The sequence below is a fragment of the Kalmanozyma brasiliensis genome, assembly GCF_000497045.1.
Source record: "Kalmanozyma brasiliensis GHG001 unplaced genomic scaffold PSEUBRA_SCAF9, whole genome shotgun sequence".
NCBI lineage: Eukaryota > Fungi > Basidiomycota > Ustilaginomycetes > Ustilaginales > Kalmanozyma > Kalmanozyma brasiliensis.
Window position 1 is genome coordinate 446032 of NW_015961992.1, and position 13796 is coordinate 459827.

At 57.5% G+C, this 13796-nt stretch overlaps 4 protein-coding genes across 4 annotated transcripts; 1 reads left to right on the plus strand and 3 right to left on the minus strand.

The window, feature by feature from the left end:
- Positions 1 to 2184: 2184 nt before the first annotated feature.
- On the minus strand, positions 2185 to 3291 carry PSEUBRA_006373 (Fatty acid hydroxylase; the record flags this gene model as incomplete). The annotated part of the gene is made up of 1 exon (XM_016439710.1): positions 2185 to 3291. One exon carries the CDS (start codon positions 3289 to 3291, stop codon positions 2185 to 2187), a length of 1107 nt encoding a protein of 368 aa, XP_016289608.1.
- A 1257-nt stretch (positions 3292 to 4548) lies between these two features.
- Positions 4549 to 6966, minus strand: PSEUBRA_006374 (Fibronectin type III; the record flags this gene model as incomplete). The annotated part of the gene is made up of 1 exon (XM_016439715.1): positions 4549 to 6966. One exon carries the CDS (start codon positions 6964 to 6966, stop codon positions 4549 to 4551), a length of 2418 nt encoding a protein of 805 aa, XP_016289609.1.
- Positions 6967 to 7778: 812 nt separating this feature from the next.
- PSEUBRA_006375 (GPI inositol-deacylase PGAP1-like protein) lies at positions 7779 to 12254 on the minus strand (the record flags this gene model as incomplete). Its single annotated transcript, XM_016439713.1, has 1 exon — positions 7779 to 12254. One exon carries the CDS (start codon positions 12252 to 12254, stop codon positions 7779 to 7781), a length of 4476 nt encoding a protein of 1491 aa, XP_016289610.1.
- Positions 12255 to 12791: 537 nt separating this feature from the next.
- Positions 12792 to 13745, plus strand: PSEUBRA_006376 (uncharacterized protein; the record flags this gene model as incomplete). Its single annotated transcript, XM_016439684.1, has 1 exon — positions 12792 to 13745. One exon carries the CDS (start codon positions 12792 to 12794, stop codon positions 13743 to 13745), a length of 954 nt encoding a protein of 317 aa, XP_016289611.1.
- Positions 13746 to 13796: the final 51 nt, after the last annotated feature.

The window sequence follows — 13796 nt, forward strand, 5'->3', positions numbered from 1 at the left end:
GCCTACTCAATATATACTCATCTCGCTAGAGCCAGGCCAGATACACAACCCGCAGCGAGCTTCGGTGGGACGCTGTGTGTCGAGCGCTAGTCAGGGGTTGACTGCCGCCAGCGCTCAACCGCCACTGCTTCCAAGGTCATGAGACGTGAGCCCAATCCAGGAACAGGAGCGATAGCAGATTTCGACAGCAGATAGGACAGTCGAGCGAAGCCTCGGGGAGCCAGGCCCACGCGAACGGCATGTGATGGTTCGTTGCCGAGGGGACAGACAAGGACGCGAGCTCACCGACGACCTCTTCAGTGCTAAAGCGGCGATTCGAAGTCCGCCTTCATCGGTCAGGTTGCTGTATCGCCCACGAGACACACGAGGCGGAAGCTTATCGAGTGCCGTGGGCAAGGTCGTCGCCTAACGCCTGCCAGAGGAGTCGCGCTAGGCTCGTGTGAGCACTAGCTCGCAGCTCGCCTGCGGGTCCAATCAGCAGCAGTCTATTCTCGCACATCAGGAATTTGCGGGTGGCAATGCAGCCATGCCGGCGGCCTCTGCGCCGGGTGGCGGACACTTGATCTAGTCGACGCTCCCACGAATTGGGCAGCCAATGGCGCGAGAGTTCGGCAAATCATGTTATCTAGAGTGGGCTGCGGGGTAAAAAGGAAGCTTCCTGATTCGATACACTGCCGACGTGATGCTAGGGGTGAGGTGTGATGCTGCCTACCGAAGCACCAACAGAGCGGCCACAATCATTTCGGAGGAAGGTCTTCCGACGTCGAACACGGCAAGGCAAGCGGAGGTCTAACCACAGCAATCATGCCTGGTTGCCTTGCCGCTTCTCCTGATAGCTGTTTCATGCAACGAGACCATGGATAAGTGATAGAACTCAGTTACTCCGAGTGATTCAATGCTCCCCACTTTGTCTGTTGGCTGACAGCCCATTGTATCGAACAGGCAATTTGAAACGACGGGGTTTGAAAATCGTTCGATTCCTGCCGGCGGTCCAGGCCGCCCGCAGGATTCCCGTTGTCGGGTCAGGTACGATATCTCAACTTCGGCAGCGTCTCTGCCGCTGTGGCCGATGAAGAGGTCACTCTCTTCGACCACGGCCCCAATTGAATTGAGATACAGCACTTCGCAGAGGTGGATGCAGGTCATGTCTCCCGTGGTCCAGCGCCGTCCAACATGCAAGAGCGTTCCTGCATCTGAACCTTGCTATTCGAAGCTTTCGGCACGCTGAAGATGGATCCTATCTCGAGCACACTTACGGAGCCTTGTGGTCCGAGATCAACGGGCGTATAGTATCTCACTTGATGTCCATCGTACACGACAGATTGCACAGACTGCCCTCCAAATCGCAACTCTAGATTACACCTCCGTTCGCAGTCAACATCATCTCATGATCATTCTTTGTATCTTTGCTAAGGCGTGCTTTTGAAGGCCCCAGAGATGCCTCCCCTTGCAAGCCGTGTTGGGGCTTTGCCCTCAAGCGCACGTATCTGCATTCTGCATTTGCATCATCAGCGACAGAACAGCGACTAGCATGCGCCTTTTTGAGGCTGTAAGGATCGCTTCGAGTCTGTCAATGGCCTTGCAAAGAAGGTCTGTTGGAGAAGAGTGCCTCGGATTTGGGCAGAGGTTTGACTTGGTCTGTGAAGTTGCAATTGTAGGGGCAGTATCTGGAAGTCGAAAGCTTCCAGTCCGTACTCATTGGCCGAGACACAATGACTGCCGACGAGCCAATCAGATCAATCGTTCATTTCGCTCCCAATGGTCGGTGCCGATAGCGCCGTCCCATGTCGCGCCACGTTGTACGGCGCTCACATGGCCGTTTATCTCTGCTGCGAAGGTGGACTTGGTTGCCGAAAGCAATCGGCCCGCGCTCTGGGGGGCTTAACAGAGGCAACACCGACCCTTGGCGGCGGAACAAGCTGCGCGGCATCGGTCGCCCATAGGACGACGAGAACATCTTTCTTGACTTCAGAGCTGTTAGAGCTGGAGATCGAGAGATCGATTCAAAGACGGCATCGCCTAAGCTTATCGAGCGCCGACACGAAGATCAGGTGTATGACGAGACTTTCGGAAAGATGATGATTGCAAAGGATTGTAATTAGCAAGGCGGGCGTATCCAATGAGAGGTATCGTGCAGTGTATAGGTACATGGATGCAAAGAGATGCGAATCTAAATGGGTCTATCTAAAACTGGGGGAGGGAGATCTTGTCGGTGGGGTCGATGAGGTGGTCGAGGGTCTCGATTCGGGGCAGGATGGTTCCGAAGAGCTTGTCCCAAACGCGGGTCTGCTTGCCGTAGTTGCCGCTCTTCTTCCAGCCGCGCGAGTGGTGGTTGTCGTGATCCTCGATGACGAGGTCGACGTCGAACCTCTTCATAGGCACGAGGTCGAACGCGGGTGAGGTGCCGGCGATGCGCATGCCCGAGTGACCGATGAGCTCGATGAACATGACGTGCGTCCAGCAGACCATCCAGTCCCAGAAGCCCATGTCGAACACGGGGCGGAGCGTGAAGTAGGCGAGCAGAGGGATGAAGACGACATCGAACCACTCCTGCTCCATGTCGGCATAGAGGGTGAGGATGGGCGTCGGATGCTTGGCCGTGTGGTGGGTGCGGTGGAACTTCCAAAGCGTGTCAGACTCGTGCATGATACGGTGGTACCAGTAGAACCAGAAGTCGACGGCGAGCGAGAAGGCCGGGATCATGAGCGGCAACCAAGGCGAAAGCTTCATGGGTGCATCACGGTTGTAGATGACCAGCGTCGCTGCGGCAGGGCGGAAGAAAGCCGTCATGAGAAGCGAATTGAGCACCTCGGTGACCTTGACATCGGGAATGCCATCGCGCGTCGCCTGAGGCTGCAGGAAGCCGACGTTGGTGGTGACCTTACGCAGCACGTTGAGCAGGTTCGATCCGAACAGGCTGACGAACACACCCCAGTACAAAATATTGGCGACGGGGTGGAAGTTGCGCCCCGCCCACTGCGTGTAGACGTATTGGAGACCGATGGCCGGGAAGACACGGAGCGCGATCCAGATGTGAAGGTTGACGTTATTCCAAACGGGGATAGGATCGTCCTTCTCGTGAACCACGGCGGTGGTGTTTTGCGGAAGTGGGTCAATTCCAGTGAAGTGAATGAGCCAGTGGTAAACTCCCCACTTCTTGTCGGTCTCTGGCAAGTGCCATGTCGACTTGAGCGGTCCTTGTGACGGTCGAATGGGTTGTGGGACTCGTTGCTGCTTCTTCGAGGCGGCAGCAGGAGCCTTCGTTGCGGTGGTGGTGGCGGAGGCCGACATCGTGACCAGTGCTGAAGAGCAATCTACGCGAAATGAAGCTATTCGAACTGCGTCGTGATCGGGTGTGATAAAGGCAGTGTGTCGCCGAGAGGTGGTGGTAGTGGGGGCGGACGGATAGTGGTCAGGTTCGCAACATATATATGCTCTCAGCAAGCAAGCTAGACACGCTCCTCATCGTATTCTCGTTCAAGCATGTGCGGGGCTGACAGCGGCTGCAGCGCAACGTATCGGCTTCCGAGCATTCTACATGGTGCTGAGCAGCGTGAAACGTTGTTTCACATCTTGTCGAGGTGGGCGCCAGGCGCCCAAATTTTCCATTGGACCCTGACTGAACCGCAAGGGAACCGCCAGAACTCAGCCTTAATTCTTGCAGCCGCAAGGGGGTCCGAACGTCTCGTGAAAGGCGTCTTCGCTGTCCTAGCAGCGTTGCGCAACGGCGAGACTTCGGCAGTTGAGTCCCGCAGGTATGTCTTGACACGACCTGGTCCCTCGCGATGGCTCGTTGGTATCTGCTCTAAACCCCTGTGACGTGTCCTTGACAGCGAAGGTCCGGAAATTTTCCTAAGCGGATCTTGACGTGTAGAAGCCGGTGCCGCCACATATGTCCGTTGCTGGTGTGATCCCCTGGCAGGTCTATCAATCTCAGATTCACAACGCACTGTCTTCACCGTCGAGCTCGTTCTGCATATGCCAAGCAAAGCCTGCATCACACGGACTACAGCCTGCCGTGCGCGGTCGCGCCGCGGGTCACAAGACCTCAGACCTTCAGAAGTAGAGAAGGCTCGAGCACCTCGCACACAACAATGTCGACCCCATCGTCCGGAGAGCCGCTTCCAAGACCTGCAGATGCTTCGTACAACATTGAGGGCGCGGCGAGCGGTGCAGAATGAGCTGGAGCCTTCTCGAGCCCAGATTGTTGTGAGCATGCGTGGCGTAGCGGCTCCAAAACGTCGGAGTCACGTTGGAAGCTTCTGACACGCATGCAAAATTTGCTGCGCCCACGGCGGCTGCTGTCGAAAACAGCGGACCGCGCGCATGTGAAAAATTGGCGAGTGGCCGATCCACTTTGCGAATGATTTCAGATCGGCGATGCACATTTGCCAGGCGACGCCGCTCAGCGCGCACCCACACGATGGCTCGCCTTTGGCGACGTACCTATCACAGTCAGTCCTCTCTCTCTCGCAGAATCCTGCTAGTTCGTTCTTGTAATAGGGTTCTAGTTGGATTCATATATGTAAATGGGGTCGGCCTCATTGCCTACGAACGCTGGTAAACCCAAGTCGCCTTCGAGTGGATCTTTCGGCTGCTCGACCCGACGCTGAAGGTGAGCTTCCCACCCTCGGGAATCTTCCATCCTTGGTGCAAGGTCGACCACACTGCGATGTCCTTGTTCCTCAGCTCGAACGACACCTGTCTCGTCTCGCCAGGCTGGACGTTCTTGACCTTTTCGAAGCCGCGCAGGGTCCTGAGGGGCTGCGGGTTGTCGTGCGAGTCGGCGGAAGAGGGGAACGACACGTAGAGCTGTACGACTTCTGAAGCAGCCTTGCTGCCCGTGTTGGTGATCGACGTCTCGAGGGTGAGCGCGGTATCGTACAGCCCAGCGTTCGAGTTGATCAGCTTCTCCTTGGTAGGCTGGATCGACGTCTCATCCGTCTTGGGCGTCGAACTGACCGAGACCGAGTCGGAGTACGAGAACGAGGTGTACGAGAGACCGTGACCGAACGCGAAACGCGGCGTGATGTTGTGGTAGTCAAACCATTTGTAGTCGATCAGCAGCTTCTCGGTGAACTCCGCTGTGGGGTTGAGCACGGGGTCAGCGACGATCGTGTTGGGCGGGTAGTCGCTCTCGTTCTTGGCGATGGTGAAGGGAAGCTTGCCGCTCGGACTCGTCTCGCCCCACAGCATCTTAGGCAGAGAAGCACCACCTTCCTGTCCGGGCAAGTAGGCAAAGACAACAGCCGTCACGTTCGGATGCTCAATCCACTGCTCAACATCCACCTGACCGGGACTGTGGATGACGACGATCGTGTTGTTGTTGTTGGCGGCGACCGTCTTGATGAGGTTGTCGGCATTGGCCCAGAGCGTCAGGTTTTGGCGGTCCTGGTTCTCAGTCGCGTAGGTGTTGGCAAAGACGAGTGCTACATCGCTCGAGTTTGCGCGTGCCGTTGCTCCTTCCAGATCCCAGTTGTCCAGGTGAAGGTTGACATCCGGCCCGGCGGCTCGAACGTATTCCTGAATGGCTGCGGAAGGCGTGATCACGTACGGTGGGAACGCCCAGCCGGAGCCACCACCAATGGTCACAGTGCCATTGAAAGCGTTGATGTTGCACTGTCCAGACTGACCGCAGCTGGTAGCACCATAGAGGTTGTCGCCTGCATCCTGACCGATGACGGCGATGGTCTGCAGCGATTCGAGGCTCTTCAAGGGCAGACCGCGTCCGTTCGAGTCGTTGTTCTTGACGAGCGTGATCGACTCAGCTCCAATCTCGTGGATGATCTTGTGATGATCGCCACGAACGTTGTTGGTCGGCAGCGTCAGATCGCGAACATCGAACGACGGCTGCGGGTAGGAATCGTCTTGAAGCTCGAAGGCAGGCGTCAGGATGCGGAGCACCATGTCGTCCAAACGCGTCTCGGGCACGGACCCGTTGTTGACAGCTGCAATGAGCGCCTCGCCGTAGAAATCGCCGAACATTCCATTGTATGCAGTCCCGGGCATTGACACGTCAAGACCGCCTAGCGCCGATTCCTGGTTCGTCCATGTTCCTCCCCAATCCGAGATGACTGCGCCTTGGAAGTAGAGCTCCTCCTTGAGCAGGTAGTTGAGGGAGAAGTCGTCTTGGCATGCGTGGGTACCGTTCACCTCATTATAGCTGCACATTATTGCGCCGGTGCCGGCTCGAACAGCTTCAGCGAAGGACCAGAGGTAGAGCTCGTGCGTGGTGCGGTCATCAAGAACAGAGTCAATTGGGCTCTGCTGCAAACGCGGGAAGACGTCGTACGGCTCCGAGAGATTGTACGGGTTGCGATACGTCTCCTGCTCGTAGGCGATGTAGTGCTTCGCGCAGGTCACGACGCCCTGTTCTTGAGCATGCTTGACTGTGAGGTATGAAGCGACGCCGGAAAGGAACTCGTCTGGGCTCCAGCCTTCCCAGTTCCTTCCGCCGCGCGGGGCACGGCCAAGAGGGCCACCGGTGACGGGGCCGAGCCAGATGTTCACGCCCTTGTCGCGGAACTCTTGACCCAAGGCCTCGGCCCTCTGCGCAAAGAGCTCGCGATCCCAAGTAGCCGCAGTAGTGACGCCGGCGGGGAACTGTGAGACGCGGCGAGCCGGGCGAACACCGGCAGGACCGTCTTGAAGGCAAAGAGCTTCGAGACCGAGACGAGGCGCGGTACCTGTGAAGCCGACACACTTGCCAGTGTAGCCCGTGGTTACGTTGACCTTCTCTTCGACGGTCATTTGGTCGATGAGCGACTTTGCTTTGGCAAAGCCGTTGGACCAGGCGGCGCCTCCGGTCGTGTAAGGGCCGGTGTAGGAGTGGGCGCCATTGTCGCGAGCGAAGATGTCTTCTGTGGTAGAAAAGAATTGCGGAGTGGAAGGTGCAGCGCTGCTGGAGCCGATGAAGGCGGCGAGAGCCAGCAGCGCAGTCGCTACAGGTGATTTGAGTCCGATCATTGCGCCACTTTGATCGCAATGGACGGGGAAGGGGGACGGGAAAGGGGGACGGGGAAGGGGGGGATGTTGTAACTGTTCAGGTCCAGGATGAATGACAGGAGACTCAGCTCCTTATATGTCACATCGCGAGCCTATCCGAGCCACGATGGTTCATAGACAGCTGCATCTTGGGAAGTGGGGTGGGGCACCTATGAAGAGGGCGGAAGTAGAAGCCGCAAAACACCGGCGAAGTGTGCAGGGATCGGCGGTACGGGCAGGACGATCTGGTGACTTGATCTCAAACACAAGGCTCTGGTCGAGTGCCGGCCTCATCGTGACAACCCCACAGTCAAGATCTCGTCAAGAGTCCTATAGCAACTTTGCGGGGCCCAGAAGCGGAGAAAATGCAGCGGACCTTTGACTTCTTCGAGAAAGTGAGCGACCGGCAATGCATCGGTCAATTTCTCGAGAGTTTGTCGATCTCGCTTGTCCCGTTCCCCCCACGCTCGCTTGGAGCATCGCCATGCGGTCATCTGTACCATCGGCTCGCACGATACTCTCGCAGGCAGCCATTCTCGTTCTCGGTTGGAACGACGGTCCGGCCCAACTGTGTATTTCGCCGAAGAAGAAGTTTTGCTCCGCGCCCGAAATGACCGCTCGAGGATCGGCCGGTCAATTTCGACTGCGCACGTCCTCTGCTCATCTCGGCGCTCCTAGGGTCCATCATTCCACTCTTAGCTCTCTTAAGTCGGCTCACATGGTGACGGTGCGAGCGCACGGGTGCCTATATCGATGCGAGTCCTTGATTGACTACGTGTGATGGTACATGTTTACTATAAGTCGTATGCCGCTCGACCCTTCAAGTTAGATATCGCTTCGCCCAGCGCTTCGAGTCGCAAGGTCAACTGTACTAGGCCGGGCGACCCATTTCTGACGCCGAGCGATTGATCGAGAGCGGCTCTGAGGTCCGTCTGTGCACCTCTCAATGAAGTCGTTGGCAACCCACCGAATTGCGACAATGCGTCGGGTTTTGCGGCTGCTTTGTGTGGCTTTCCTCGATCATTGTCCTTTTTGTCGTTCTTCGAATTCGCCGGTCGAGTCTCGCTTACCGTCGGATTCGTGTGGGAGCCCGCAGGTGACGAAGACGAATTCCTAAGCGAGTTCGGCAGGCTTGATTCCGCTTCACTTTCCTTCGCAGCATCTGCGTTGCTCGACCCACCGGCTCTTCTTCGCAACCCATTCGCCGCGATATCCTCCCTTTCTCCGTCCTTCTCGCCCGTGTCACCGATGAGGATGCCTTTGTCGCCGTCAAGGTGGGAGTAGTCCGGCTGAACTCTTGCGACGAGCATCCGCGTGGACCTCGGCGTATCGTTCAACGCTCCGACATCGGTCGATTTGGATGCCGGCTCGCCAACGACAGTCGCCCGAACTTCCGGAAGGATGCGCGAGTCGTACGAGGTACTGCTGAGGCGAGATGCGCCGTACTCCATCTTGGCGCGGCTGAGCTTGTGGAAGCCGCGGCTGAAGTGGTCCGACGTCGTGTTTCGCACTTGCTGGTATTGATCAAGCACCTCGAGGTACTCTGCGATGAGCCGGTCCAGGTCGTCGCCCACAGATGCAGCAGCCTGTTCGTCACCGTGGTGTTGCACGTCTTTAGAGGCGGTCGAATCCGGTTTGCTAACAGCACTGGATGAGATCGTGTCCGACTGTATAGCTAGTGAAGCCGGCAGCGCAAGATGATGGATCGGCAATCGTTCAGAGCTAGAACCAGATCGCAGCTCACGACTGTCTTCCTCAGCCATGCCGTGCTGCTCGTTGAGGTCATCACTGCGCCGATGGTGGCCAAGCATTTCGAGCGTCTCGTCCGAATTCTTGACGCCATGGCCTTGAGCCTGACTGCGTCGGAGCGCGCCGTCACTTCCCCCTCGCCGCGAGCGCCAATGGCAGAAAGCGAGCAACACACAAAGAGCATTGAATGCGTCGTAGGTGCGATAGGTGTATCTGATGCCCCATACCAGTGCATACCAGCCAACGATGCCAAAGCCGGCAGCGAGTGCCTTGGCTTCAAGAGCGGTGCGCGGTGGTTCGAGCGTGCGTCCTCCAGCCATGAGCCAGACAAGAATGACGATGGGGGCCACATCAAAGACATTGTGGTCCATCCAAGAGGCCATCGTCTTGGGCGTTTTGAGGCCCACGGACGCCAAATTGCGCACCCATGTCACCAAGAAGCTTGCCTTCTGTGGAAGCAAGAGTACGAGAATCAGGAAGATGCTGAGGTGCTGATGGTAGCGCGTTTCGTCCAGATGCGGTGCCGCCCGTGTTGATCGGAGCTCCAGCAGAGCACGTAGCGTGTTGAGAAGCTGCAGCAAGAAGATGCAAAGGAAGACAAACTGGTGAGGCACGAAGAGCACGACTGACATGAGCAGGACCGTCAGCCCGATCATCGATTGTCGATTCCATCGCAGAGGATCCGAGCTCGCGGTTGCTGCTCCAACCCAGTCCAGCTTGCGGGCAAAACTGGCCTTCGTCACGACTGCCGCGATGAGCGAGAACGACCACTGGATGGACGCCACGATGACGAACAGTGTCGCGTACGAGACGAGCAGAAAGCAAGGCACAAGAGCTGCAGAAGAGGAGAGATGGCCCAGTCCCAGAATCATGCCAAGCAGAGATGAACCCGGCCCGTGAGTTCCTGCATCGATGATCGACTTGTACAGAAGGAGACGAGCAGCGTCCATGACAAGCAGAGCGGCTGTCAAGCTGCCCAGCAAGCCGAGCAGTGGATCGCTTTTGTGGAGGACGGGAGTGCGGAAGACGGGCTGTGTGATCGATATCAGAGGCGACGCGAAGGCATGTTCTGGACTCAGCGACCAGCTGAGCCACGAGAGTCCGACGCAGATGCAGAGGATACCCAGGGGCCACGCTGCCAGGAAGAAGCGATAGCGGAGCAAGACGAGACCTGCCGAGGTCTTCCAGTCTATGGTGATGAGGATCGGGTCGAAAGGCGTCTTGCAGGCCACTGATTGACCGGGTACATCTCGAAGCAGCGCCGGATCAGACCACAACTGAACCTTGACCTCGGTGATACTGTCGCGGGCGGGGGGCATGAAAGGAGCGTTGCCGTGGAGCGAAAGCGGAAAGGTGATGTACCCGTATTTGAAGGTGTGCTTGCGGATCCTTCGCACCGCGTCTGGCGAGACAAGCTGCGGATACCAGCGAGTGTCGCCCGTGGCACGATCCGAGACATGCAAGAAGGGCGCAAAGGAGGGCTCGGTGCTGTGAAGACTTTCGGAGCCGGTGTGCAGGGTGTACCTCGCCAGGTTCTCGACCAGACATTTGCTCGGAACGACTTCGATACGTCTGGCGAGCAGCGACGAGCTGAAGTCTTTGAGTATCCATTCGGTGGCGATTGGGATCGCGCCTTGCGTGGCGATGCCAGCATCCCGATGATGCTGTTGCTCAGCAGTGTCCTGCGCTGTGGTGAGTAACAACGAGCTGCTGTACTTTCTCACGCGACCGGAGGCTTGACGGACCCAACCTGCTCGTACAAAGGTGTTGAGCCCGCGTTGATGGACAAAGACGCCCTGGTCCGTCTTGCGCTCAACACGAATCCAGTCGACTCGCTGCCTCTTGAGGAAGTTGGCATCGAGATGTAGACGCTGGAAAGCATAGCCAGGAACATGGTAGAGCTGTTCGGCGCTCGGAACAGGTGCGTTTTCTGCCAGGCTCAGATCGACTTGCCCAGCGGTCTCCTGAGAGAGGATGTCGGTACGGGGCAGCAAGCTTGGCGGGATGAGCTCCCACTGCCACGGCATGATGGATTGACAGGAGGTCTTGAGGCCACCGACGGGGTCACCCGGGTCTTGTTTGTTGCTGCACAGCTGCACCACGAGCTCCATTGGCTGAGGGATGGGTGCGCCCATGCCTGAAGACGGGTTCCAGCCGACGCAGAGGTTAGTGAGGAGCTCAAAGCTGTGCACCTCCTCATCTTGCTCGCCCAGCTTGGCCGGCACGCGATAGATTGTGGTTCGATTGTTGATGGACAGAGCCGAGTCGGGACCTGTCTGTGACGGCTGTGTGGAAGGGCTTTCGTGGTCCATCACGAAGGCGCCGCTGTCCTCTTCGAGTAGCGACTCTGGCGAGACCACGAGCTCTAGCGGTCCGATTTCGCCATTGCCGGCATCTGCATCGTCGAAGAGACTGAGAGCGCGTCTCCAGAGCTCACGGCGCCTGCGCAGGACGCTCAATCTTCCGCTGACACCTCCTGCGCTGCGCTCGTCAGAGACACGACCGAACGCCATCATGTCGAGCAAGAAGCCACGCGCGATCTTTTCGCGGAGCTGATCGCACCACATGACAGCGAGGTGATCGACGGAGGACCAGAGCGACGGAAGAGAGCCGGTGTAGGTCGAGATGCGGGAAGCGGGTATTGACTCGCCGATACGTGCCAGTGAGAGCGATGATGGATCGGATGGAAGCTGTGTGTCTAGCAGTCCACCAGCGATGGAGACGAGCAATGGCGGCGCTCTTACTGATCCAGCTCGTGTGTTCTGCGCTTCGATTGGCTTATTGATGAGGGAATAAACGTATTCTAGACTGCGATCGAAGGGCACAGGCGGGTATGCGTGAGGTGTGCTCAGCGTGACGATGGTATCGATCTTTCCGACACCGTGATCCGGCAGGTGCGTGGCGAGACGTGCTGCGATGCCGCCCATACTGTGAGCTAAGATGGGCACAGTCGTGTTGCGCTCGCCTGGAGCGTAGCTGAGGTTTGGAGGGGAGGCATAGCGATTGGTGAGATACGCAACGACCTCGTTAATGAAGGTGGCTTGCTCGATCAAAGTGGACCCGCTGAAGGCTGAAAAGTCCTCGTTGAAGTCGACAGTGTACCAGTCGGTGTGGGCGACGCCAGGAGGGGCATCGTTCCACTCGTCTCTGCGCGCGCCAGAGCCATTCTCCTTGTAGAACTGACGAGCCGCACTCGATGCTACACTGCGGACCTGACCATAAGAGCCAGAGTTGCCAGGAACAAAGAGGGCGGGACTGCCAGTTGGAAGGTCCATCGGCTCGAAGTCGCGCTCTCGATAGAGATAGAGGCGATACTTTCGCCACAGGCCGGAAGGTGAGAAGGGCTCGAGATTGGCGGTGTGGTCGATATACGCTGGTCGCATCCTTGACATGCGACATTGCTGCGAGATGCCAAGCTGCTTGGGCAGCTGGACGAAGGAGACGAGCGAGTAGTTGGCCAGTGTTACCGCTATTGCCAGGATGCACCAAGGCAGCCAGGTGAGGCGAGCATGACGACTCATTGTCCGCCAAGGTTGAACGGCAAGCTCCCGACAGTGCTATAGTCCGCTATCGAGTTGGCTGAGCCCATCGGCTTTGCCGTCATGGATGAAGTGGACGGAAGCGGACCGAAAGCTGCGGGTGTCGCGAAGGATGCTGATCGATCGGCAGCACCGAGCGTGGGTCTTTCCGCAAGCTGAGCGAGAGATCGCGGGAACGTGATGGTGAAGCTGAGTCGTGTGGTCGTGTTGGTCAGTGTGGCTCGTCGGCATCTACCCAATCCCGCAAAGTGTTGTTCTCCACACGCATGCTTCCGCACATAGCCCGGCAGAGGAAGCTTCCTGGGTGACCTCGGAAGACGGGCGAGCTCATGCAGGACCCTCTCGTGGTTTTTGCTTTCTCGAGAAATTTTGGTTCGCAGTTGAAGGTTTGATGTTCGCAGGGGAATTGTATCACGCTGTCGGCCTCTCCGCTCTTCCTTCTCTCTTCCAGTCACCTCGTCGACTGTCACGTTCCCACGCAAAGCCTTGCAGAAGGCGCAATCACGCTACAACTCAGCCATGCCGTTGAATACAACGACATTCCTGGTCTCGCAAGGATGGGAAGGCGTCGGCGTCCCTCTAGACGGCAAGGCAGGCAAGGGCCTCAAGAAGCCGCTGGCCATCACACAGAAGAAGACGCTCTCTGGCATCGGCAAGGATCGTGATCGCGCCGATGACTGGTGGAACAGTATCTTCACTGCTGGCGCAAAGAGTCTCTCAATCGGACCATCACCGTCCTCCTCCGGTACATCCACTCCAACCCTCGACAAGACTTCCGCCAATAGTACTTCCTGGAGCATGGGCGAAAGATCAGCTGCAACTGCCAGCATGTCCTTGTCATCGCTCGCTAAGCGTGAACACGCAAGAAAGACGCTCATGAGCAATTTTGTTCGCGGCAAGCCCATCGTTCCTCCAGTGGAGCCCGAGCTCGAGCTACCAAAGGCTCTTCCAGCCGTATCGGCCGTCAAAGCTGAAGGAAGCAAAGTCGTCGCAGCATCGGATGCAGAGATCGAGGTTGCCTTGGACGTGACTGCACCGTCGTCAAAGTCAAAGTCGAAATCGAAATCGAAGGAACACAGAACTGAGGAGGAAAAGCTCGAGAGGAAGCTCGCCAAAAAGGCCTTACGCAAGCAACTCGAAGAAGTCGGTCAACCCTCGGATCCGTTAGAGCGGAAAAGCAAGAAGACGAAGAAGGGCTCTCAGGACGAGAGCAAGGCAAGCAAGAAGGAGAAGAAGCGCAATGCCGACGCAACGCTCTCAGAAGAGCCGGCATCACCCACGAAGAAGCGCAAGCGGAAAGCAAAGGAAATTGCTGAGAATGAGACGGCCACGTCATCACCAGACAAGGACCTGAAGCCCAAGAAGAAGAAGAGCAAAGACAACAAGACGATGAAGGAGGAGGACGAGAGGAGAGTCAAGAAGGGCAAGAAGGACAAGAGCAAGGGAGACAAGAAAGGCGTGGTGGCGGATTAGGCCGTCCTGGCAATACAGGGACCAACTGACTGGAACGTACCAGAGGACAGA